Source organism: Struthio camelus, chromosome 7 (assembly GCF_040807025.1).
Source record: "Struthio camelus isolate bStrCam1 chromosome 7, bStrCam1.hap1, whole genome shotgun sequence".
In the NCBI taxonomy this organism is placed as follows: domain Eukaryota; kingdom Metazoa; phylum Chordata; class Aves; order Struthioniformes; family Struthionidae; genus Struthio; species Struthio camelus.
Genome location: NC_090948.1, coordinates 37,242,323 through 37,265,478, shown reverse-complemented (window position 1 = coordinate 37,265,478; position 23,156 = coordinate 37,242,323). Strand labels below are relative to the sequence as shown.

General features: G+C 39.9%; 1 protein-coding gene across 7 annotated transcripts in view; it reads right to left on the bottom strand.

The window, feature by feature from the left end:
* LOC104141192 (solute carrier family 22 member 15-like) overlaps window positions 1–22,857 on the bottom strand; it is a 31,976-nt gene extending 9,119 nt beyond the window's left edge. For 4 of the 7 annotated variants that reach the window (XR_011142266.1, XR_011142264.1, XM_068950845.1 and 1 more), the window contains exons 1-10: window positions 22,731–22,849; window positions 20,702–20,848; window positions 16,604–16,736; window positions 14,970–15,134; window positions 13,239–13,368; window positions 11,899–12,120; window positions 10,000–10,140; window positions 8,154–8,239; window positions 4,025–4,133; window positions 41–113 (exon numbers count right to left, since the gene is read on the bottom strand). Coding sequence is in view for 4 of the 7 variants with exons in the window: in XM_068950845.1 (XP_068806946.1) it covers window positions 41–113; window positions 4,025–4,133; window positions 8,154–8,239; window positions 10,000–10,140; window positions 11,899–12,120; window positions 13,239–13,368; window positions 14,970–15,134; window positions 16,604–16,736; window positions 20,702–20,848; window positions 22,731–22,820 (1,296 nt within the window). In the remaining 3 variants the exon portion in view is untranslated. The other 3 variants (XR_011142265.1, XM_068950846.1, XM_068950850.1) reach the window with 2 other exon arrangements.
* Window positions 22,858–23,156: the final 299 nt, after the last annotated feature.

Sequence of the window (23,156 nt, the reverse complement as noted above, 5' to 3'; positions counted from 1 at the left end):
TTTGAAGTAAAAAATAAAATTTTTAATAAAACAATCTTACCATAGACGGCACAAACGGAGCCAAAACGCCTCCAAATCTGCAAGACATGGAACAGACACCCAAGCCAGCATTTCTGTTTGAAACAAAGGACAAAAGATTTGTAATTTTAAAATACGTTAATGATTACAACATGCAGGAACATGCAGCGGCACTGTTGAAACTAACAGCCTACACTTTGTCTTTCTTTTAGTTGTCAATAGGATTAAAAAAAAAAAAAAAAGTTACTGAAGACCTCCAGCAATTACTCCAAGATCTACTACAACAAGCTACTAAAAGGTATATCGCGTTCTTTCAAACGCTAACAAAAGCACTCTGCTATCCAGTCCTTCTCAAAGGTTTGAGTAGATAGGTTTGCCAACTTGCCATATAGAGCAATACAACTGGGCATTCCTGCGGCGGACAAGGAATCATTTCAGGAGTTGGCAGGATCTTCAGAGAAGCAGCCAATCGGTATCTGCACCTCAGCAGCAACCTCTCTGATCCTGCTTCAAGTTACACAGATGAAAAGTTAGTGCTTACTTTCAAACAGAAAATAGCATTTGCTAGTGTGACGCGTAAAACATCTGGCCACGTGTGTCACTAGGTGGGCTGCTGAATTCTGTGCTTCTTTCAGTTTGCAAACAAGTTTAAAACAATCTCATCTAGAACAAATGATAATCAAAGCAGGGATTAGGACAGCAGGATCCTCCTCAAAAGGTACCAAAAAAAAACCCCACAAAAAATACCCTCCTAAGTCTTTCACTTCCTCATCAAAGGCAAGAAGGTTTCCCCTCTCTGCATCACTCCTAAGAAATGGTATTTAGCAGCCACTTCACAGACTAACACTAGCACCAGTTGTGACCAAGAGACTACCAGCAATAACCTCACAATGTCCGTTCTCTTCCTAAAAATCTCTCAGTTGCTTCCTCTAACTGATCACCACTCCCAGTCACACCATCGAGCTGAGCTTTCTCCTGCTCACCCCTATTTGTTTCCTCTCATCTGAACACTGAAAGACAGCGGCAGAATTAAACAACACAAGCACAGAAGTGACCTGGGTCGCTGGTATACCAAAACCACCCATGCCCACGTTGCTTCCTAACAGCCTTTTGCAGAGGTTAAAGGAAACAGATGATGGAAGGACCCAATGAGAACCCAGTGACTTTGGTGTAGAAGCAGAAAGACAAAGCAACCTATTTTCTCTTGGAAAAGGCGGATAACCCCGTAAGACTCATTATCCTAATGAGGAGTGTAGCAAAAGGAGATCATAAATACAATATATTTTGTTTCAATTCCTTGCAAAATGAAAGTCGTCTTTAAAAGAAATGTTTAGGATCTCACTAATCCAGATTTCAGCAGAAGTGGGGTTATTCAGAACAATGTCATGGTAACTGAGCAGAAAAAAACACATTACATGCAGAACGTTTAGGAAGCGTTTATGAGACGCTGCACTGCACAACAGCTCACTACGGCCTCTCCTACCTTAATACCCCATTTCCTCATGCTCACTGGAAGACCTGCTTAACCAGACTCCACAAACACGCTCACACCACACAGAGCTGCACCAATGCAAACCAAAATAGCTCTAGAACCAGGGTAATCACATCAGCACAGCGCTTTGCTCAAGGCAATTGGTCTTGCAGCAGCTGCCTGGCTGATTACAGCACACTGCCCAGCACGCCTCTGGCTGCGCTCTTGTGCAGCTGGGCCCAGCTGGAGCAGTTCAACACTGCAAGCACCCAAAAGCCTGCTTGCTGCTGGGAGCTGACACAGCACTATGCTCACTACGCTTGCAACAGAAAAAGTTATGGAGACTTTCTTTCAGAGAAAGCCATAGATCAAATGGACAAGTGTTGTTAAACAGTACAAACATATCTACCACCACTGAACAAACAAGTGAATATACAGAAGTTTCACACCTTTGTGAAAAAGTATTTTCAGATGCTATCTTAGTCCAGCGGCCTCAACCCCATCACATACAAGGATGCCGTATGTACTTTGTAACCCTTCTCTCATGGGGGGGCGGGGGGAAGCACAGTTTCTTCTCCACCTATATAACCAGACTTACGATTGCATTTTGTTCCCTAACACTTCAACATAAATTTCCTTTTTGTTTAAGATTCAAAAACAGTGATGTTTTCTATTTTTAACTTTTTATATCGCAGCAGGTATTTTAAAGACATGTCAAGATGGCCAGAGGGGAGGGGAACCCCAACGCACAGGCACACACCAGTTTCTTCCCTTTTCCTTCCCATTTCTAGCATGAGATGTATTTGCCACTCTTCAGCGTACCAAGTAGCATGATAAACATGCCAAGCACACTCCTCATTCTTAAAGTACTAAGCAGGTTTAAACAAGGAGTGCTATCACTGAAGACTTTTTTTGCAAAATTTCCTGGGGGGGGGGGGGGGGAGGGTGGAAGGAGGCTTTTTCCACCCACCTCCTCTCCAGTGCCCCTGAAAGGCTACTTAGGGCCTTGAAGCCTGAAAGGCGTCTTATCACACAGCATGATGAAGCTCCACTGTCAGAGGAACGCCAAGATCATTACCAAGCTTTGCAAAGACCACCAGATGGTGCTGATGCTTCGTATTACACTAACCACTTGCCATCACTGCTTTGGTTGCATAAACTAATATTTGCAATTAAAATACCAGACAGATATCAAACCAGTTTTTTTTTTTTTTTTAATCAAAATAAGTTCTCATGTGTGAGAATTTCATACAGTAGCTCCAACATAATAGCTTAGCATATTATTCAACCTGAGTTGCCTAATAAAGCTGTAAAGAGTTTAGGCAATTAGCACTTTTCCCCACCAGCACTCTGTAGCTTTGACATACACCTCTTAGTTAATTTTGTGCCAGAACATCAGCGCAGTGAAGCAGCACTTCATTTGACTAACTTTTTTTTTTTTTTTTTAAAACACTCCTAATCGCAAACATCTAATTTCTAACACACTGAGGCACTACTCTAATTTCTGCAGCATATGAGCTGTCACACATGTGGCACCAAACGGCAACAGGACTTAAGACAAAAGTAACCTGAATCGTGCAAACACAGTAACACCAGCACAAAAGCCAAGAAATTAAAATCTTTTCACCCTAGCTTTGATTCTCTGTTCTCAACTCCCGAAGAGCAGAGAGGACAAGATTCAAGAGAAGAAGAAGAAGGAAAAAAAAAAAAAAAAAAGGTTAACTGGGGAAACTAAACAAACCCCAAAATCCAGTTGCAGTCAGTGCGTTTGGGACTTGCATACTAAACCTAAACCTTTGCCAAGGATCACAAGCTCAGCATTTATCTATTACCTTGGGACAGCAAGAGAGCAGCCTTGCAAAGAGTTGATTATAACTACAAAATATAAAGTCAAGTTTTAGCCCACTTGTTCATGGATTACATGCTGTGCAGTGAGTCATGACCACATGGAAACTCTTAAGTGAGTTGCATTATGAATATTTCAGTCGATAACAAAGATATGCAGAAGTACTTGTTTTTCTAGAAGCAATAAACAGTAACTATATGGCAGGTTCAAGCATACAGAAGCACTGTAAACAGTCCTTACTGCATATTCTATATTTATAATTAAGTTACCATACAGTTCCATTACATTATTAGGTTTGTGCTTGTACCCTTTAATTTTACTTCCAAAATCAACAGTAGAAATGAAAAATACTGCACTTATCATTGTAGTGCAAGAAGGTTGTTTTCCATATTTTCAGTCGGGATTTAGACTTAATGGAAGCTGCCGCAAACAGCCCTGGAGAGCCAATCAGTGCAAACATGCGACTAATATAAGAAGCAGTTTCAAGCCCCGGCAAACTGCACATCTGCTTCGATTACAGGGGACACACGCACATGCGCACACACACAACCCCCCCCCCGAAACACACAAAGCCCTCATATTGTTATTTCAGGTAAAAATAATTAAAGATAAGTATTAAAGCACAGCAGCCATCAGTATCACTGCGTGGAAAAAGCATTTTCCATAGCCCACATGCTTTGCTAAGTTACCTCAGTACTGTTGGGTACAGTTCAGAAGTGTAAATATACACAATGTTGAAAGCAGCGCTGACCATCATTTTTCCACACAAAGCTAACAAAGTGGGGCTGAAGAACAAACCTTTCAGGAGAGAGAAAATAAACTGTAAGCATAAATAGTCTGTTTTCTTATTCTTTTTATATAAAGTTGAAAACAGAGGTATCATCCAGTCCTTTTTAAGACACTTCCACATAAAAACAAAGCTCAGTCTATATTTTTTCAACTACAAGAGTTAACCACAAACAACATCTCATGTTTCTCCTCAAACAACCTAAAACTAATGTAAAGAAGGAATACATGAGATAGAAAATTGTCTTGGTCCTAAATATAACTACTTCTTTTTGGAAAAGCTAAGATTATCACAGTTCTAGAAGGCAGGGCTAAGACTTACAGCTGCAGTGTCAGAAAAATCCTATATGGTAATTGCATTTTTCGGTAAAGAACAAACAAACAATTAAACCTCCTACACTAATTTATTAAATTAAAACCATACAACTTGATCCACTGCTACAGCTTATTTGCTCTCCCAGGACATCCTTTGGAAACTTAAAATGCAGCAGTTCTGTAAATGAAAAGAACAAATGCTAACGCAGAGCCTAGCTTACTAACAGGCGATCCTTTTGACTAAACAGGAGTGCGAGTCTTTTAAGAGTCCCAGAGAAATACGTTCCCTTCGTCAACACTGAGTTCAGAGAAGTTTTGGTTTGGATCAAGTGAAGTTGGCTAGATATGACAAAGTCTGACTGCTTCTCAACCGTTTTTTTGTTTTAATGTCATCCTTGACTATTTTCAACTCTACGCATCTGATCAAGTTAGAGCCTATTTCAACTGAAGCAGAAATTTTATTTGCATATAAACTGAAATCCAGAAACTTGATTTAATTTGCAGTGTGATACATTTCGGCAGTATTTCTGTAATTCATGCAAAATGGACACAGCCTGTTCATCCCAGTTCTCCTTTTGCTGGATTACATGGAGTTGCCAGCTGCAGAGGTGTGAGCCCAGGCCTCAGAGTTCTGCTGGGCACCAGCAAGGCTGGGACACTCCTTTCATTCATCAAGCAAACATGAAGCAACGAAGAATAGATCTGTAAATCTCAAACGCATCTTAAAATTTCCACGCTGTCTCTCTCTCAGCGACACTTAAAATTGAACATGAAAAACCCTACATTAGAAATTTAGCATTGCTGCACTTGGGAAGGTCCGCTCTTATTGTCAAAACAGAAGAAAGAGTTTGTCCAGACAGAAATTAGCACTCAGAAGCTAGGGAGCGAATTTAAAGTGCACTTTCATCTCTGCATTCCCTCCTCAGGGGAGGCTAAAGGCTGTCCACATGAGGAATTAATGCAGGATTAGAAGCACACTAGAAATTCACTACACATCAACTCCTTGTGCAAGTAAACTGAAAGACGTACTTGTTGTATCTTCCTCGAAGTCCTGGAATGTATTTCTACCAACTGTTACGTAATATTCCATGACTTTTCATATGTAAAGTTAATACTACTAAGCAGGAACGCACTTTCTGCTATGTGGATTCTGGTAACCATTTAAAGGTCATTCCCTGTTCAATGAAACATGTCCATGCAGAATCTTTAGTACTTCTGTTATATTTTTGCCTAAGATCCTTTCACCTGAAGGTCTAGAAGCAATAGTCGCATGCACAGAGTTGTGTCTGAAAGAGTGTATGCAGAGACAACTGTTTCAAATTTTGGTTAAGAAGAAAGTTGCAAGTATTTACTAAATGCAAGTATTTCAGTTTCAGTTGTTAAGGGAAGTTCTTCCATTAACTCATCTTCAGAATTGAGGGAAGTGAAACAGGAAAAAAAAGGTAACGAATGTTGCTGATGTTGAGAAGCTGCTGTAACAGGAGTTGCTCTATGATTGAGTTTTGATGTCACCTATGTCGTTAAAAGTCTCACTTACAATGCCATCATTTAAATTAGTCTTTTTGTCGTCACCTTTGAGAAAAAGTTTATTTAAACAACATTTTTAAAACTAAAGGAGACTTTAAATTTATTTCAGAAAATATCCAGCCAAGAAAGTGCAGCTCTGCAGTTTTCTATCACACAAAGGGGAATATCACATGTCAACAAAGCCTGAGACAAAACTCACTCAAAGAACTACAGGCTTTCTTTATTCTGCATACACACCATGTCCCTTGCATGGAAGGCATATCAATGAAAGTCAAACAAAAGTTAAGATTGCTGTGTTTAGTACAACCATGTAAACCTAAATAAGAGTTAAAAATCTAGTTATCCCTAGGCTAGAGCTCTCCTTTGTTTGCTATTGTATAAAGCAGACAAAACAGGAAAGATGTTTTCAGGCTTATAGAAGCTTTTGAAAGAAAAGAATGTTACAGCTTAATTCCCCCTCCACTGCCAGTCTCCCTCACCATCTTGCAAACTGATACTCATATAAATTCATTCATCAGTTCTCAGCAATAGGGTAAGAGGGAGCTGACGTGGTATATCAGTTTTTCCCCTAACCACTGAGAGATTTTGGTCTCAAATTCAGAGCACATCTTTAATAACGAAAACATTCTAACTTGACTTATTCCACTATAACATAATAATCCATTATAATAAAATCAAGGATCTTGTCAATCACTCTAAAGAATGCAGACTCAGACAAATAAGCGGTGTTCTTAGTAATACGAGGTTCAGATTAGAGATGCAACAATCCCCATTTCATTTAGGGAACTGACTCTTCTCTGTTATATTCAGAGCTGAATTTCTTTCTGTTTAACTGACACAGACCGTTCTGGGCCAAGAACCAGCTTTACTCTTACTATAATGGAAAGTAAGACATTTTAATTGGATTAAAGTCAACTCAACTGAGAAAAGGCAGAAATTCCTGAAATTTAGTAACTCTTCAAGAATGATTGTCCTCTACTGATTAGTCATTACTGCTTTTATTTCTTTTTTTTTTTTTAAATAAAAAGATGTACAAAGAGTAAACTTGCTGGAACAAAAAAGAAACAGTTTCAGTAAAAGGATCCATAACAGGTTTGAGGAGTTGAATTAACACAAGCATGGCAAATAGGATTATGGGATATTTTCTCTCCTGCTGTTTTTCTTCCTGAGACTTTTTCTGAGAACAATTTGAAAGCATTGGTATCTCTTAGGGATAGACACAACCTATAGAAGCCTACCTTGGGATCACATCACTGCTGCTCTTGGGTCAAAAAACTGTTAAGGTTAAAACATTTCTACTGATAAGAAAAAAGAAAAACACAAACCAGGAGGAGCCACTTACACTTGACAGTCTCATGCAGACATAAATTTTCAGTGGCTTAAATATCAGTAAAGAAAACTTGTACTTGAAATGGAAAGAAGAGTGAAAATAAAAAGAAACTGCTTGACTAGTCCTTGTGAAATTAGGGACTACACATAAAAAAATTTGATACTCCACTGACAGTATGAATTGTCTTCACAACTGTATAATGCAGCAATATACAAGATGAAATCAAGAACGGCAGCAAGCTTCTTGCCATTCCTACAGCTTCCATACTGCAATTCTGACCTCCATTTCTAGTTTTCAAGTACAAAATAAAATAGTTTTTTAAACGCTGTAAGTTTTTTTTACTTTTTTAAGAAATGATGAATTATACTTCTAAATTAGGAAAACTGCAGTTCCTATTCCTATAAACATTAAATGTTATCATAACAAATGTAAAGTTAAACTCTGCATCTCAAACTGTCAAGATCCAGTTTAACTAACTAACAGACTGCGCTGCAGCCTGGTTATTGACATGAGCATTTTAAGGTAAATGGATTAATAGCAGTGAACACCATGCCAGTATTTAAAAGGGAACATGATAGGTTGGTCTGACCTTCTAAGAGCCAAGAGCTCGGGGTCAGACAAACTTGTTCAATTATCAGGTTCTATTCAGGGCCAAATTATGCCCACAAGAAGTTTAAAATAATACTGATAGCTTGCTAGCTCCTGGACCAGCTGTGGAAAAAGAGAGAGAGACAAAGAAAGAGGGGCAAATTGGTACGCCTTAAGGCCCTGGTAGCCTCAGTCAACAAATAACACTACGTTGCTTTCTCAGCTTTTATTTGAATTAACAAATACCTACTTTGGCAGCGATACATACTTACCAGCATTTGTTGGTAAAAACATGCTAAACATACAAGCAAATCCTGCAAATACCAGAAAAGAGGTCATAGTTCTGCGTCTGCCAGACCTAGAAGGAAAAACACCCAGATAGAGATGGAAATAAAGTTCTTAGGTATTTTTGAATCTCTCTGCAAAAGGCCATCTGAAGTATACAGCAGCATTAGCGACAATTACACATCCATTGCACTAAGATTGTTGCTTCAAATTTTATTTTTCTAGTTCTGTACATAAGTCGTACTACAAAGCTTTCCTATTTCTAGTACAGTTTTGATTTGTAAGCTACTGAATCTCTAGCCTTGAAAAGATGACCATACCTACTTCCGCAACAGGAACTTGCATAAACTTTTTGTTCGTTGTAGTGACGGACACAATTTGTCCTGCTGCTAAAAGAGTATCGTAGTGCATATACGCAAAGATAAAATTAATATTGAGTAAGAAAACTTAATTCCAGTCCTCCTTAATCTGTTTTTTTTTTTAAACAACTTGGCATTATTATATGCAGTTATTACATAAAAGCAAAGCTATTTTGTATGCTTTTTCCACAGGCAGAAATAAGTAATAGCTAATCCTGCTGCATAGTGTTCTGAAATGAAAGAAAAGCAGACAAGACAGAAAAGACGAGCTCATCTCCACATCTGTCACACCTCAGTATTTCATATTGATCTGCAAGGACCACAAATAAAGATATTCTTACTAACAAGCTCAATGCACGCAAGAATACTGCCCACGCTTGTCACTTTGTTAACTCACAGCTATCTCTAATGATTTCCCATAGTAGAAGAAAAGCTCTAGTTTATCTATAACAACATACAATATTTGTTTTTAAAATCTTTTCAAACTTTTTGTGATTAAAAAGACATACTTTAAGGGTACTGTACACTAAAGCTAAATGAAATCTGATCATCTGACCATCTGACCTGTCCTATTTTGCATTAAGCATGTAAAACTAAGCATATCCTTACTTTAAGGAACAAACAAAAAAAATTGTCAAACAAATTGTAAATTACAAAAGGATGAACATGTAGAAAAGAACTTGTGCAGTTTGTGGGTTAAATTTATGCCCTCGACCTAGGTTTTTAGGAAGCGGGGTGGGGGTTGTTTGTTTGTTTTGTTTTTGAGCTTGGCAGAGCTGGCAGCTTCTTTGGTTACCAAGAAAACTCAAAAGGTGACATCCTCACCTTACCGAAGTAAACAGGATTTTTGCCACTGACCTCAACGAGACCAAGGTATTATTTTAAAAAGATACTTAAATTGAAGGTTAGATGAAGCCCTGAATAGCTCTGGATCTCTAGACTAACTATTCAGTCTTTGGAAATAAATACCCATATAACGGATGGCCTCTAAATACAGCGAAAGTATGAAAACACATGGACAATGACCTGCCTTAACGAAAACTGAACTACTCTCACTTCAGAGTTTTCTTTGAAAACTTGCAGTAGAAATTAAGAATGCTGAAAACTGCTTTCAACTGCACTTGGTAAGCTATACAAAAATAAGCCATTCTGAATGAAATAGGCAAAATACATATATGCGCTGTGGATACTTACATAACTAGGATACTAAGTATTTTTTCCATTAAGAATATCAAACCTTTTTTTCCTAGCTTTTGAAAAGCTCAACTCTTGAATATTTCAATAGTTAAATGAAAGAAAAAAATGAAAAAGTAGAAAAATTAGAGTCCCATTTTGGTATCAGCTGCAGAAATCCCTAGAGCTGACTAAAACCTCAAAGTAGTATCTACTTTAGGAGAACAGCAAAGTATTTGACTGGTATTTTTCTGTGCTGTTCACAAATATAGACAGAAAACTAGACAATAAATTTTCTTACCAGGATTTCTCAATAAAAAACATGCAGAGAGGAAACGCCGGAACTTCTACAAGACCATAAAGAGCCACATTTAAATACAGATTTCCTCTTAATTCACCAGCATTTAAAGTTAGCCCATAGTATACAAAGCTGCAGACATACCTAGAAATAACCACACAAGTTAATTATGAACTATTTTTTAGGGCTCAGATAGCACTTAAAAGCTAAATTTGACCGAGTTACATATTAGTTACATCGAGTTACATGCTAGGAAGAAGAGTCTCATTCTCCCCACCCTCAAAAGGGGGAAAGAGAGAATAGCTCCTATTTTAAGCTAGCAAAGTAACTTCTTGAAAAAGAACGCTCATATATGTATGCAACATAACTTGACAAATTATCTATTAACAACTTTCGGTTATTTATAACATTTAATACGTTTAACTCTAATCAGATCATGCTTAACTGTTGCAAAACAATCCTATGCAACAAAGCGGTGTGCCATTGTTTAACACAGAGTGTCTTCCCCAAGCCTAAGGTAGGTTTCCCAGTGAAGCCTATTATCACCCGATACTTTCCTTGGAAAGAAAAACTCCCACCCCCAGGCCAGTAAAATCAGCACTGCGTTGGAAAGGCTAGTATATAACAAAAACATTTTGCCCAACTCCCTAGTAGCTTTCTTACTGAAAAAGGAAATTCTAACAATCTTCTAGTCATTAGCTTCCTCTGATTAGAGCTTTAAAGCTGTTGCTATTACCTTAAGGATAGTCTGGAAGTTTACAGTGCAGATGGCTTAACCAGGCAGAGACAGTATGACATTAGGGGACAATAACGGTGCAATCAGTCACAGAAGCACTGCAAAAGACACCAGCTAACGGAAACAAGCTCACATCGTGTCTAAGCAGAATTTGGGGCATGTGAGGCAGAAAAGAAAAGGAAAGTTCTCCCTGTTGCAGGGAGAAGTACAGCCTGTGCCAGTCACAGCTGATCAGTGGTGTCCAAAAGCTCCCAAGTGCCCGTAACAGCACAAAACTGGGCGGCAGAACAGCTGTGGAGCTATTCCAACAGCTCCGCGCACGTGTGTTTTAACAGGCTTTGTGACAGCAGACAATACTACGATTACTTTTTCCAGACAGCGAGAAAGCCTTTATAGTGTCATTTCACATTGCTATAATTACTTATTTATATTTACCTACCAGCAGAGTCTGAGACACTGCTGGAAAGGTCCTATTAGCAATGATGTTTCTGTCACTTCTGCAAGCACAGCTGTGCAGGACGCTAATCCAACATATCGAACTACTGATTTTTCCATCTACACCCTGACAATTGTCTCAAACGTAACACTGAACTTTAAAGGGAAAACTTCCTGGCATTTTGGAAAAGAGCTATTCCCCAGGTAACAGCAACAGATGTTCCAAACCGGCTTAAGCTAAAACCACCAACTCTACATCCTCCCCACACCCAGGATGTTCCCCGTTTTGCCATATATTGACACTATAGTATATTACCTCCTCCACTGAACCTCTGGGATATGCTTTTTTACCCATACTGTTATTCCAGACCTATATCATTACTGTCTAGTCAGTTTAGTCCCTTTCCTCCTAATATTCCCTTAAATATACATCTTCTCAGCAAATTGCTCCTTCAGCTTCTCATGTCACTTAGAGCAAATATGTTGTCACTAGACTATTTCTTAGCAGGTTTTGAAGGAGCTTAAGCAAAAGCAAGAATAAGATGTAACAGCAATAATAACGAAGCATCACCTTTACAACACACTATTGCAGATGACTGCCTGCCATCATTAACTGACAAATTTACAATTTAGTATTCAAGGGCAACATTTTTAAATGAAAAGGATGAAAATCTTAGTATTTCCTCATGTTTGACTCATTCATGCCATCTCAGCATCTTGTTACTACATACCAGATGTACATCAGTATAACAGTTCGCCACCGAAGGACTGGGTGTTTTACCAAGTTCAAAATACCAGGTGCCGATTCACCCTTCCGCAAAGTTGCTGCAGTTGGTTTTAATTTGAGATTCAATCTCTCTTTTCCATTACCAAGAGCAATATATTGCAACACATGTTCAGCTTCTGCAGTTTTCCCTTGGGAATAGAGCCATCTCGGTGATTCTGGGAGCATACTAACGAGAAAAGAAAAGAAAATCAATGATGAAAAGCTCATTCCTATAAACGATGGATTAAATCGGTCTTGCTGTTTTTCAAAACAGTAATTTAAAAATTAGTACCAATACAAATTTCTGAGAAAAACATTCTATTTGCACTGTTTTGCATATTAGATTTCACATACATGTAGTGTGCGTTTGTGTGTGTACATGTGTGCATGCATGTGTGTATATATGTGGGAATATGCACACAGACACGTATACACATATAAATACACATAGATAGGTATCTATCAGGAAAGTTGCTTTTTTCTTAACTATATAGCATGCTAGACATTCTTTTGTTTTATCACGAAGACAACCAACACACTGATAGCTCTCCATTTCCTCTTACAGCTCTAAATGATAAGGACAAGGTATGTTACTCGATAGGTTACAAGAACATTTTGTAACAACACACGCAAGACAACATTAGCATTTTCAATTCATTAAACACTGTTGTATATCATAACCATTTTTATAATAACATCTATTCAGGAATTCTAAATAGGAACGCCCAAATGCAATAGGGGTAAGAGAACAGACAGGGGCGCTTAAAAACAAGCGGACACACAGAGCAGCAGGCTAGAAAGACAATTCCAAGTGTTCTCACTTATTTCCCACTGCATTCATTTGTCTTGTGAAAAGTAACTCTATAAAAACCTCTAGGAGCACTTCCAAAACTTCTCAAGTGCTGAAACCCTTCCTTGGCAGAAGGCAGTGTTCCTGGCCGATGCTCCAGCTCACGGCCTCTGGCAGGCCTTCCCTTCCACAAGCAGATTTGTAAATGAGTTTATTAGACAGCTGGCACACAGCTGTTCTTTGCAATGCTGGCCACCAGAACTGTAATAGCATGCGGCAACACAAGCTTTTCTTCTGGGTAATCCTGACCTTACGTTCCAGTTAAAATTGCTTCTTGCTTCACTTTAACCCAATTACAGGGCTTTGCAGTATGACCTTCTCTTGCTTGGTTCATAAAGCATATCAAAAAATCCCCCTTGTTTGCACGAGCCTTTGGGACAACGATAAGAAAACAAGTAACTGTTAAATCAGTGCATAATTCTTCCTTATCAGTATAAGGAATGTGAACCACTCACAAAGAAAGAAGAAAGAAGATGATTCCTGGAGTATTTGATACCAAGGCAAGGTAGCGCCATTCTCTCACACAGTAACCCAGCAATGCATAAACAGCAATGCCAACTGCAAACATCAAATTAGTTAAGGAACCTGAAAACACAAAACCAAAAAGGTGACTACAGAAACCAGTAGCAAAAACTCATTTGCAGAAGTCTTAAATTCCTAGCCTGTGATAAACCTAAACACAATAGCAATAAGATCTTCAAAGTATCTTTACGGCACTTGCCAACCAGTTGGCCTAAGTAAACCGTGTAGTCCTCACGGGGAATGCCTTTGTAGAATGTTCCATCTTCCCCCCTACTCCTCCCTTAAAAAGAAAGGCCGGTACATAGGCAATACCAAGAAAGGAAAAGGAACCTACAGACCAAAGAAGATCTGGGGATAGGAAGGGGAATGATGTGATTTATTTAGGTCTACTAAGGTAATCTTGAATAGGGGTGGAAGGCTGGAACAAAAATTGGAAGTGAGCTATAAAGATACAAGAACTGAATTAGGTATGAAAAACAGCTGCAAAACAGAGATATACATAAAGTTTCTGATGAATAAGTATAAATAAAAGTGTTAAAAATAGGGAGTCAACTCCAATTCCAAAAGCCTAGCAATGAACTCTCTGCAGACTGTTCGAGCAGATCTAGTACTAACCCAGAAACTCTCAGCTATTGCACATAAAGCCTAGCTCACAGCCAATGCATAGGAGAGCTCCGTTAACACTGCTGAGCAGTGTTCAGCAGCTTCCTCGTTCTTTCAGCCACTGATCAGTAGTTCAGCACCTCTTTATCAACTGCTGAGAGGAACTAGAACAAAGCACCTAAAAGGACAAGCTGCAGGAAACAGATTCTCTCTTCGGTCCATCAGCAGGCTGCCCCTGCAGGGGAGAAGGCTGGGGAGAGCAGAGATAGACAACAAGGGTGAGGGGAACGGAGGGGTGGGAGAGAGAGGTGTCATGAGTCAAAACACTGAACCCAGCAGAAAAAGAAAACTCAGTGCTTGAAAAACAAAACTGAAGTGAAAAACCTATAACCAAACTACAACCTCCTCACATATCCCCAAGGAGTTCAGAAAAGAAATAAGAAGTAGAGTGAGATAACTGAAGAACTGACAGAAACACACTCACGGCAACAACAAATCAGCATTCGGATCAAATTTTGTCCCCATGTTGTGCCATCCAAAGAAGCATTACAGTTTTGAGTTACTCCAGTTTTACAACAGTATGACAAATAATTGTTACATTTATTTTAAGTCTTGGCAGTGGCATACCAAAAAGGACATTTACAAATATCGGATGGTCAGCACACTGTACAGGCACTAAATCATTCTGTGGTGCAGGGAAACTTCAAAGACTAATTTGAAGAATATTTTCCCAAGACACTATACAGCTTTTTTCTGAGGTTGGCAGGATCTACCAAAAGAGATTTTTTAAATGAATCACTGTCCACTAACTGCAAAATTTTAAGGAATCACTGTGCTTTTTTAAAAATCTTAGAGATTCACTATTTATCACACAAACCCAATCCTGCCTTCCACGTTCAGGCAACATTCCCACAGAAATTAGAACTTGGATGAAACAGCATCACGTTTGACTCATGCTACAAACTGCATTTATCTGCTACAAACGTAAGAATTTAAGATGTAAGGTATTGAGACGAACAATATTTTGCACAGTAATCATGATTAAATATTCCAAATCCCACCTGTAAACGACCAAAATGATTTTCCTACATATTCTTGTGTTAGGACAAAAGACACAAGAGCCATTCCACCATTCACAATTCCAACAAAAAAACGTGAAATTGCAAATATGTCATAGTTCGGTGCTAATGCGGTGACATACCCAAAAACGACATCAAAAAATAGACCTGTAGAGACAGAATAAAATAGAATTAGTACTTATTCTAGGCATCGTGAAGAGGTAGGAAGCACAGTAAATTGTTTGCCCTAGTGATTATTCCGTGCTACTCTAGCATCTCACATTTGGCTTTCTAAACTCACATAATATGAAAACTACAGCCATTCCCAACTCGCCCACCTGAGGTCTGCAATCCCAAAGAGAAAGTTTCCTTGAGACAATGTTATCGTTAAACAAAGACCATTTAGCTGCAAACACAGCTGGGAAACAAACCACCCAGACGCCAGTCACTTGCTCTAAAGAGGTTTAGGTAAATGATGCAATTCCTCTTAAGGAGGGGAATTATTTGTATTGGGAGCAATACGGTAGGGTGACGCACGTTCATGTTTTTAGATACAGTTATATCAAAACCAGGCTATTTTTCCACGGACCGTCCAGTGACCACAAGGACAAAAACACTATGCTGTTCGGTATACACATACTAACCAATTTTATTGTTGTTCCACTCAGTGAAATACTTCTAGAGACCATTAGTACTAACTAAACCATTAGCGGCATCTTAAGGACCTATTCTGGCTTGGACTGACAGCATTAGAGGTCTGGTATGCAGTCAAATCGTAACAGGGCCAATTTCTCACACACTGAGGAAAAAAAAACTTCTAGAGGATCAAGAAGGACTTTACAACCTCAGCGAGTCACACAGTATGAGTACAGGACAGGTAAAGCACCATTATTTACAATTTATAGATAGCAAAAACAGAATAGGAAAACAGAAGATGACATCTACACTCAAGGGCTATACAGGAGTCGCTTGCACAACCAAAAACAGTGCTCTTCACGCCTGACTCACTTCATTCGTTTCTACTACTACAAAATGTATCCTTTAGATTTGAAAGGATCGAGCTCATGTCAAAATAACCTAAACAACAACAAAACGCATCAGATAACACTAACGCTATCAATTTTTAACTATTTAAGGACATGTAGTGCTTTGTCCTTCCAAATAACAGGAAAATATATCATATCATTTTAACTTCAGGAAAACATTGACAAACAAGAAAAAACATTGCATAGCGGGCACAGAAGTTTTTTTGCTTATGAAGTTTGCGATCCCAGTCGATACGTATTTTACACAAAAGAAAATGTATTTTTCATCTTTTTTCATACAATGCTTTTCCAAAAACTTTGCGCTAGTACTGCTCACTTAGTCACACCCTAGAACTTAAAAACCATTCCTGAAGACCCTGAAAGTGAAACTGTATCATTCACTGGATAAGAAAACAAATTAGGTTTCCATAGCAATATATCAAATTTGCATAAATATCTTTAAGCTAATACACTATGCAAAGCACATGCAAAACAAGGAAACGAAACGGTAAAAACTTATCGACTTCACCAATGCCCTTGCTCTGTCGAGCGGAAACAGAGATGATATTATCCAAACAGAAGACTTAGAAAAAACATTTTTAACAGTCTTACCTGATATATAAACTGGTTTCCTACCAAGTTTATCTGATAAAGGGCCAAATGTGATATTTCCAATAAGCAATCCAGCAAAAAACAGGGAAGATGCAAGGTTCACTTTGTAGGCTTCTTTTTCAATTAGGTACCACTGTCAAAAAAAAAAAAAAAACACACACCCTCTCTACTGTTAAAATTAACAGCAAGTTACTGGCCTCCTCAAAAATAAAGAAAACTATCAAAATTCTTCTGCTGCCATTTCCCACTTCTCACTTCGTATCTAATTAAAGATTCATTCACAGTTGGATAGGTAGGATGACAGTCAGATTTTTCCCCCCCTAATATAGGCTCTCACATCTCTCTTCCCCCCCCACCAAGAAATTTCATTACCATATATTAAACACATTAAGTTTCAATTTTCTAAGCTTAATGTATCCTAGTTATCAAGCTTTTACAAAGTAACTTATTCTATGTTATTACAACTAGGAAATACTGAATTTTTAACGGCTCAGCCACTTCAACATTTAACAAGCTTCGTTTTTCCAATGAACAGGTAATAGGAATTATTAACAAAAATAAAGCATGGTCACCACTGCAGCAGTTAGAGCATTAATGCTGATCAGTTATGTTTCTGGGACCATGAATAACCCCAGCTGCCCTCTCCTGACTACACATACGTTCAAACATTGAAGATAAGTCAGAGGATATTATGTAAAGATGTCCTTCAAAAGGCTTGCTTTGTAAGAACTCTAAGAGCTAATCACTGATATTTGTATCATTTTATTCTGCACATGAATTTTTAACCAAACAAAACAGTTAGAAACAAACACTGGGTTTCTTTAGATGATGTACGCTATACCTCACCCGAAGCTAAACTGAGGTAGCATAATTAAAAACTGACAGTTCCACAGAGGGGAGGAAAACGAACGCCACGTGGATTGAAAACTGAAGGGAGCTTAATTAAATAACTCTCGATGGAGCAAGGAATGCAGAGGACTTGTCCAGTCCCCCACTACAAACAGTGAGGATCAACACTCACAGAAATGCACTATTGAGATTACACAGTGAGGACTTCCTGAACTTGGAGGAAAAAAAATAATTAGAAAATCTTATCTAAGTGATTTTCCAAGCAAGGAATTTAACTAATTCCATGTAAAACTTGACCCAAACATTTAATAATTATTGGAAATATGCTGGGAAATTTCCACTGGAAAAAAACAAATAAATATTCACATCAAGACAACATGCTGACTTTTAAAATGACATTTACAGTATGTTCTTTGGAGAAAAAGGAAAGGCAGAAGCAGCCTAATTCCCTTTGGTTCAATGAACTGAAAGGGTAACTCCAGGGAAAAGGCATGTGAAAAAAACACTGTACAACAAAGCAGGGCCTTAGCCCTCACTTGTTGGCCTTGAATTAATACAGATCCCCAAAGAGCATTAGGAGTTTACTCAAACTTTCATTATAGCAGTCTTAAGAATCGTATGTTTTTACACAATCTATCTGGACTCTTATGTTGGCAAGGTACAGAAAGGACATTGCTCTACGCATCCATTACCCCACATAACCATAAAAATATCCTCAAAAAGACCCAGAGCTGGAAAGGATCTACTCATGCATGAAGAAAAGATGGCGAAAGCTGAACCTGTGTGAGATGGCATATTTTGGGGGAAGGGTGAAATGCTGCAGCGTTTGAAGGACGTCTCCTTTAGTCAAAGGCATCCACTTAAAACACTCCTGAGTTTTGGAGGACTTTGGGATACTCTGAAGGTAAGCTCTTGCACAGCAGCATTTGTAGATGTTTTCTACCATACTCCTGCGGGGTAGTAGATTCCACCCTATTACAGTGGCTAATGATGTAGCTCCCAAAACTTATCGTTTCTTAACTTTCTGAAGGGACTCCAAAAATGAAATATTCCTGGTCATGAATCCTCATTCTTCAGCTAGTATAAAAATGACACAGCAGGTCCTCCCCAAGGCAGAATACTGCTGGTATAAGTCCTCCTTCCTCACTCTAGCCCGCCCCAGCATACAAATCACAAACTCGCAGCTTGTGTCTAAAGGATGTTTCAGGTTGATAAGGGACAAAATGACTTGAGTGCCAGATGTTGTTGTTAAAAAAAAAAAAAAATTTTTTTAAATCAATTTCTCAGAGTTAAAGAATCACTTTTATACCAAAAAAAAAATCCTCAAGATATATTTTCTTAATCTCACCTTCTCAAGCCTCATCACTTTTTACGTAAAACAGGGGACAGAGTTGATGCCAATCCAAGAAGCAATTTTAACAATTTTGTTTGCCATGAACTGAGCTTGAACTGTTATTTATGAAACCTTAATTAGGCAAAACAAACTACAATGATTATTTCTTCTTGAACCAGAACTGAACTGCTACTCCAAAGTTTTGCTGAGCTCCAGAACAGAATGGAGTGCTGCCCTCAGGCCAGAACAAAACTGAAAATATTTATTGTTTAAACCCCACACCATCAACAAAATAAAGGAAACAAACTTCAGAAAAGCACTGTCTTCCCTCAGCAAAGGGCAACAGAAAACATTGTTTGAGAGACATTACTTGTGCTTTTTGATGCCTCACTGGAAGATAATCATTTTAACAAGTTTGGTACAATAATCTATGCAAAACTAGGCAAAATATATCTAACTGCATTCTATAGAATGCATCTGTTCTATTAGCACACAAGGAACTTGCTAAATATTTGTCAAAACCAGCTATAGCTTGCCAGCAAAGCATTGCCAATTTTACTATCTCCAAAAGGACATCCTCTCAAATCATGAAATCCGCAGAATGGTTTGAAATTTAGTTACTAGACTGTTAGTATTGGAGCAGGGGGGTGAGGAGGGGGAGATTGGCCAGCATCTAAAGACTGCGTGGGAAAAGTCAACTAGCAAGATAATCAAAACCAAAAAACCTTACCGTTACTGAAATGAATGGGGAAAATAGAATTTGTTTTAGTCAGAATCCTAAAAATTACTCCATCGTTTGGAAACAATGATGACTGCTTCTATATTTTAAAATATAATATTAGTCAGGCCTTGCTGATTTCTCATTATAATTTAAACGTTATACCACATAAGGTATTTTGCTGTGAATCTGAAGGGTGATCTTGGAAAACATACTTATCAAGAAAATCTGTTTCTGACAGAAGATGTGGTCCAATACTGTATCACTCTTTCTCATGTCTAATCAGTACCTTTTCCAAGATAAACATTAAACAGTCACATTTGCGATAACGGGAAGAAAGCAAGAATTGGGCACTGTCCATGCTAAAGGCTAACCTTTCCCAGCAAGTTTACTGAACGCTTGCTCAGGAAAACAATCAGCAGAAGCCTGACTGTTTACACTAGAAGTCAAGCCACCCACCCAATTTTTTTTCCTGCCACTGGCAAAGATGTTTTAGATCGCTTGCCTGAGTGATTACATCCCAAGGACTAACAAAAAGCAAACCCAACTTTTCACGTGAAACTCATAAGACACTAGGGTTAAAGGTCAAGCTTCTGTCCCACTCAACAAATTTCTATTTGTTCCATCTTTTCTTCTCACGACATGCCAAAGTATCCAGACACGTGATGCATGCTTTTAACTTTTATAGTGGTTTTACTCTAAGATGCATCTTCTTTGAAAGCACAATGCAGCTCATGGCAAAGATTAAGTGCACAGCACAAATTGCTTAGACATGACAAAGTGATTTTTTTCTTGATAAAAGACAGACATTAGGAGGAGCCCACACCAAATTCTAGAGTTATAAACTGTAGGTAGATGAAGCACTGAGCATCATTCTCATTAGTAACGACTTTCAAAAAACATCTGAAGGTAAAGAAAACTGAAAACAAAAGAAGCAATCAACATAAAGAAAACTTAACCAAAACTAAATTACTTTAAGTGTTAGACTTGTACTAGGAAAGTTAATAATTTAATCATATATTTTCAGATTTAAAAATACAACATAAGAGAGCCAGATGAGTGGGTTTCAATAATTTTTAATAGCATATACAAAACACTGAACTAAGTCCTATTCAGTTTTCACAAAGTAAAAGTCCTGCACTGATGGCATAAATCCCCAAGTAGAGAAGAAACGGTTAGGCACGACGGAAGTACTTGCCTCAGTTACTATAGATGTGAAGTTATCTGCAAAATGGATGTGTTTGGCAAGCTCAGCTCTGCTAAACGGAATTTCTTCTTGGTCAATACGGTACTCAGGCGCAGCTCCCACAAGCACAATGAGCATCGACTGACAAGCCACATACACCTTAAAACAAAACACAATCATCTACTGTAAGCAGTTCCTAGGGGAGCTCACCCTTGTCTAATGGCATGCTGCAAGCTTTTCATCAAGCTAATAATAAACAACTTCTCTTTACTCAGCATCACACAGACTGAACACAATCAGCTTAATGTGTTTAAACCCACAGATTAGAACTTTCAAGGTACTCAGCAGCAGTAGCTACTACCCCAAAGTTACTGGTGGATTTTCAGTGAAAGTTTCATTTTGTTGCCCTTTTCCCAGTTCCAGAGTCCTTCAAAATGTTTTTTGCTGTTCTGTAGCCAGACACAGAAAAGACAGACATTAAAAACCTTACCATAGTTGCACAGCTGAGATCTAACCCCAAGGCCAAAACTTACTTTTAACATTTTACTTACTGTACGCAAAGAACGTAAGCTGTCATGACAAGTCAAAGGACTGCTAGAAATCCAAGATTGTACTTTTAAGAATCTCTACTAGCTCTTTTCACTGAAGAGACTGAGATACAAGCTTGACCTGATCATTAGGAAAGCTAGAAAGCAGAGGAGAAAAGGGTTGTCACTAAAAATAAAAACACCACACACCTTATGAGGAACTTCAGTCTTCCTACGGGCCTCAAGAAGTTTTGAATGTCTTCTAGATTTTATATATGAATTCATTTTTAATTATCCTTTCAGTACATGCAAGTCTCAGTGATTTTCAACACTTTATTGTCAATGGAAGAGTTCTGAATCCAGAAGTGGCTTCTTTCACAGGGCCACATATCTTTGGGTGGTGGATTTGGACTGACTGAATTTTTACTTTAATATGCTGTTTTACATTGCGTTGAACATTCTTGCAGGAGCAAGCTTTAAAAAAAAAAAAAAACACCACACAACCAGCGCAATATCTTCCTCCCTTACAACAATATTTTAATTCAAAATACGGAACTGCACTAACATGAGGAAGCAGGTTACAAAGAAACTACGAGACAGCCCAAACAGATAAGTGTTTGCACGTGGGGGTGTGGACAGCAGTTAGAGACAGCACCCTGCATGCCACTTCTCACAAGGCAGCGCCAAAACAGCAGAAGCAGTTGGCACAGTTAGATGCCGTTTCCTTCCGCTCGACAGAAGCCTGAAAGGCAGCCTTCAAAGAGTAAAATACGTATCCAGAAATAGTGAAAATAGAAAGGTTGCAACTCTAGTAAGTTAAGTGTGAATTAGGCCAGAAAAAGATTTGGAAGACGCCCTGCAGAAGGGACGAGTCAAAACCTTCCTCAAGCACAAGCGAACCCGAATGAGGGTCCCAGGGCAGGTAATGGCGGAGGGGGAGACAGGGCGCAGGGCCGAGGCCGGGACAGCCGGCCGAGGGCAGCCGCGGGTGCAGGCCGCGGTGCGCCGGAGGAGCCAGCGTTCACCACCCACGCCACCCGAGCATCGCTCGGGGCTGTCGCAGGGGCAGTCGGGGCTCCCAAATCCGTCGGACGCTCGATGAAGACCCTCACCGAAGCCACGAAAAGCCGAGGAGCTCAGGAAAGAGGGGTGCGCCTCGCACAGAAGTCAGTCGGGGAGGACGGCGTCGAGGGCGAGCCGAGGCCTGCGCTGCGGGGGCCGACGCAGCCTGGCCACAGCAGCGGTGTCGCCCCTTCCCGGCCGGCCCTCGGCCCCGTCGGGCAGCAGCCGCGTAAAATAACCAAAATCAAAGGGTGCGCTCAGGCACAAACCTGTGCCAATACAAATAAATCACTCAATCAGTCACGGGCTCTGAGCAGCACCGCTACTTCACCGTTAGTTCCGGCCCGGCGAGAGCCCTGCAGGAGGCGGTGGCGGCCGCAGGTCCCCCCGCCGCGGTCCGTTACGTCCGTTGCGACCGTTAGGCGGCCCCCCCCGCCGGCGCGGCCCCTCACCTGCAGCAGCACCAGGCAGGCGGTGAGGCGCCGCTGGCCGCCGCCGAACTCGCCCGCCGCCCCGAAGGCCTCCTCCAGCTCCAGGGCCATGGCCGTGGCCCCGCCGCGCCGCCTCCCCGCCCCCGGCGCGGTCCCGCCTCTGGGCCGGCCGCTTCCCGCCGCGCCGCGCCGCGCCGCCCGGCCGCCGCCATCAGGGGGCCCCGAGGCAGCCAGGGCGGCAAAGGCGCTGCGCGGCGGAGAGCGTCCGCGGGCCCCAGGTGAAAGGAAACCACTGCAGCGGCAGCCGGGAGGGATGAAGGTGGTCGGCGGTGGGGGACAGCCCTAGTTGGGAGGTTATGCAGGTAGGACACAAGGGAACAAGGGCAAGCGCCCGCTCCCGTGACGAGCTGCACAAAATACAATTGCAAGAGACACTTGAGAGAACAG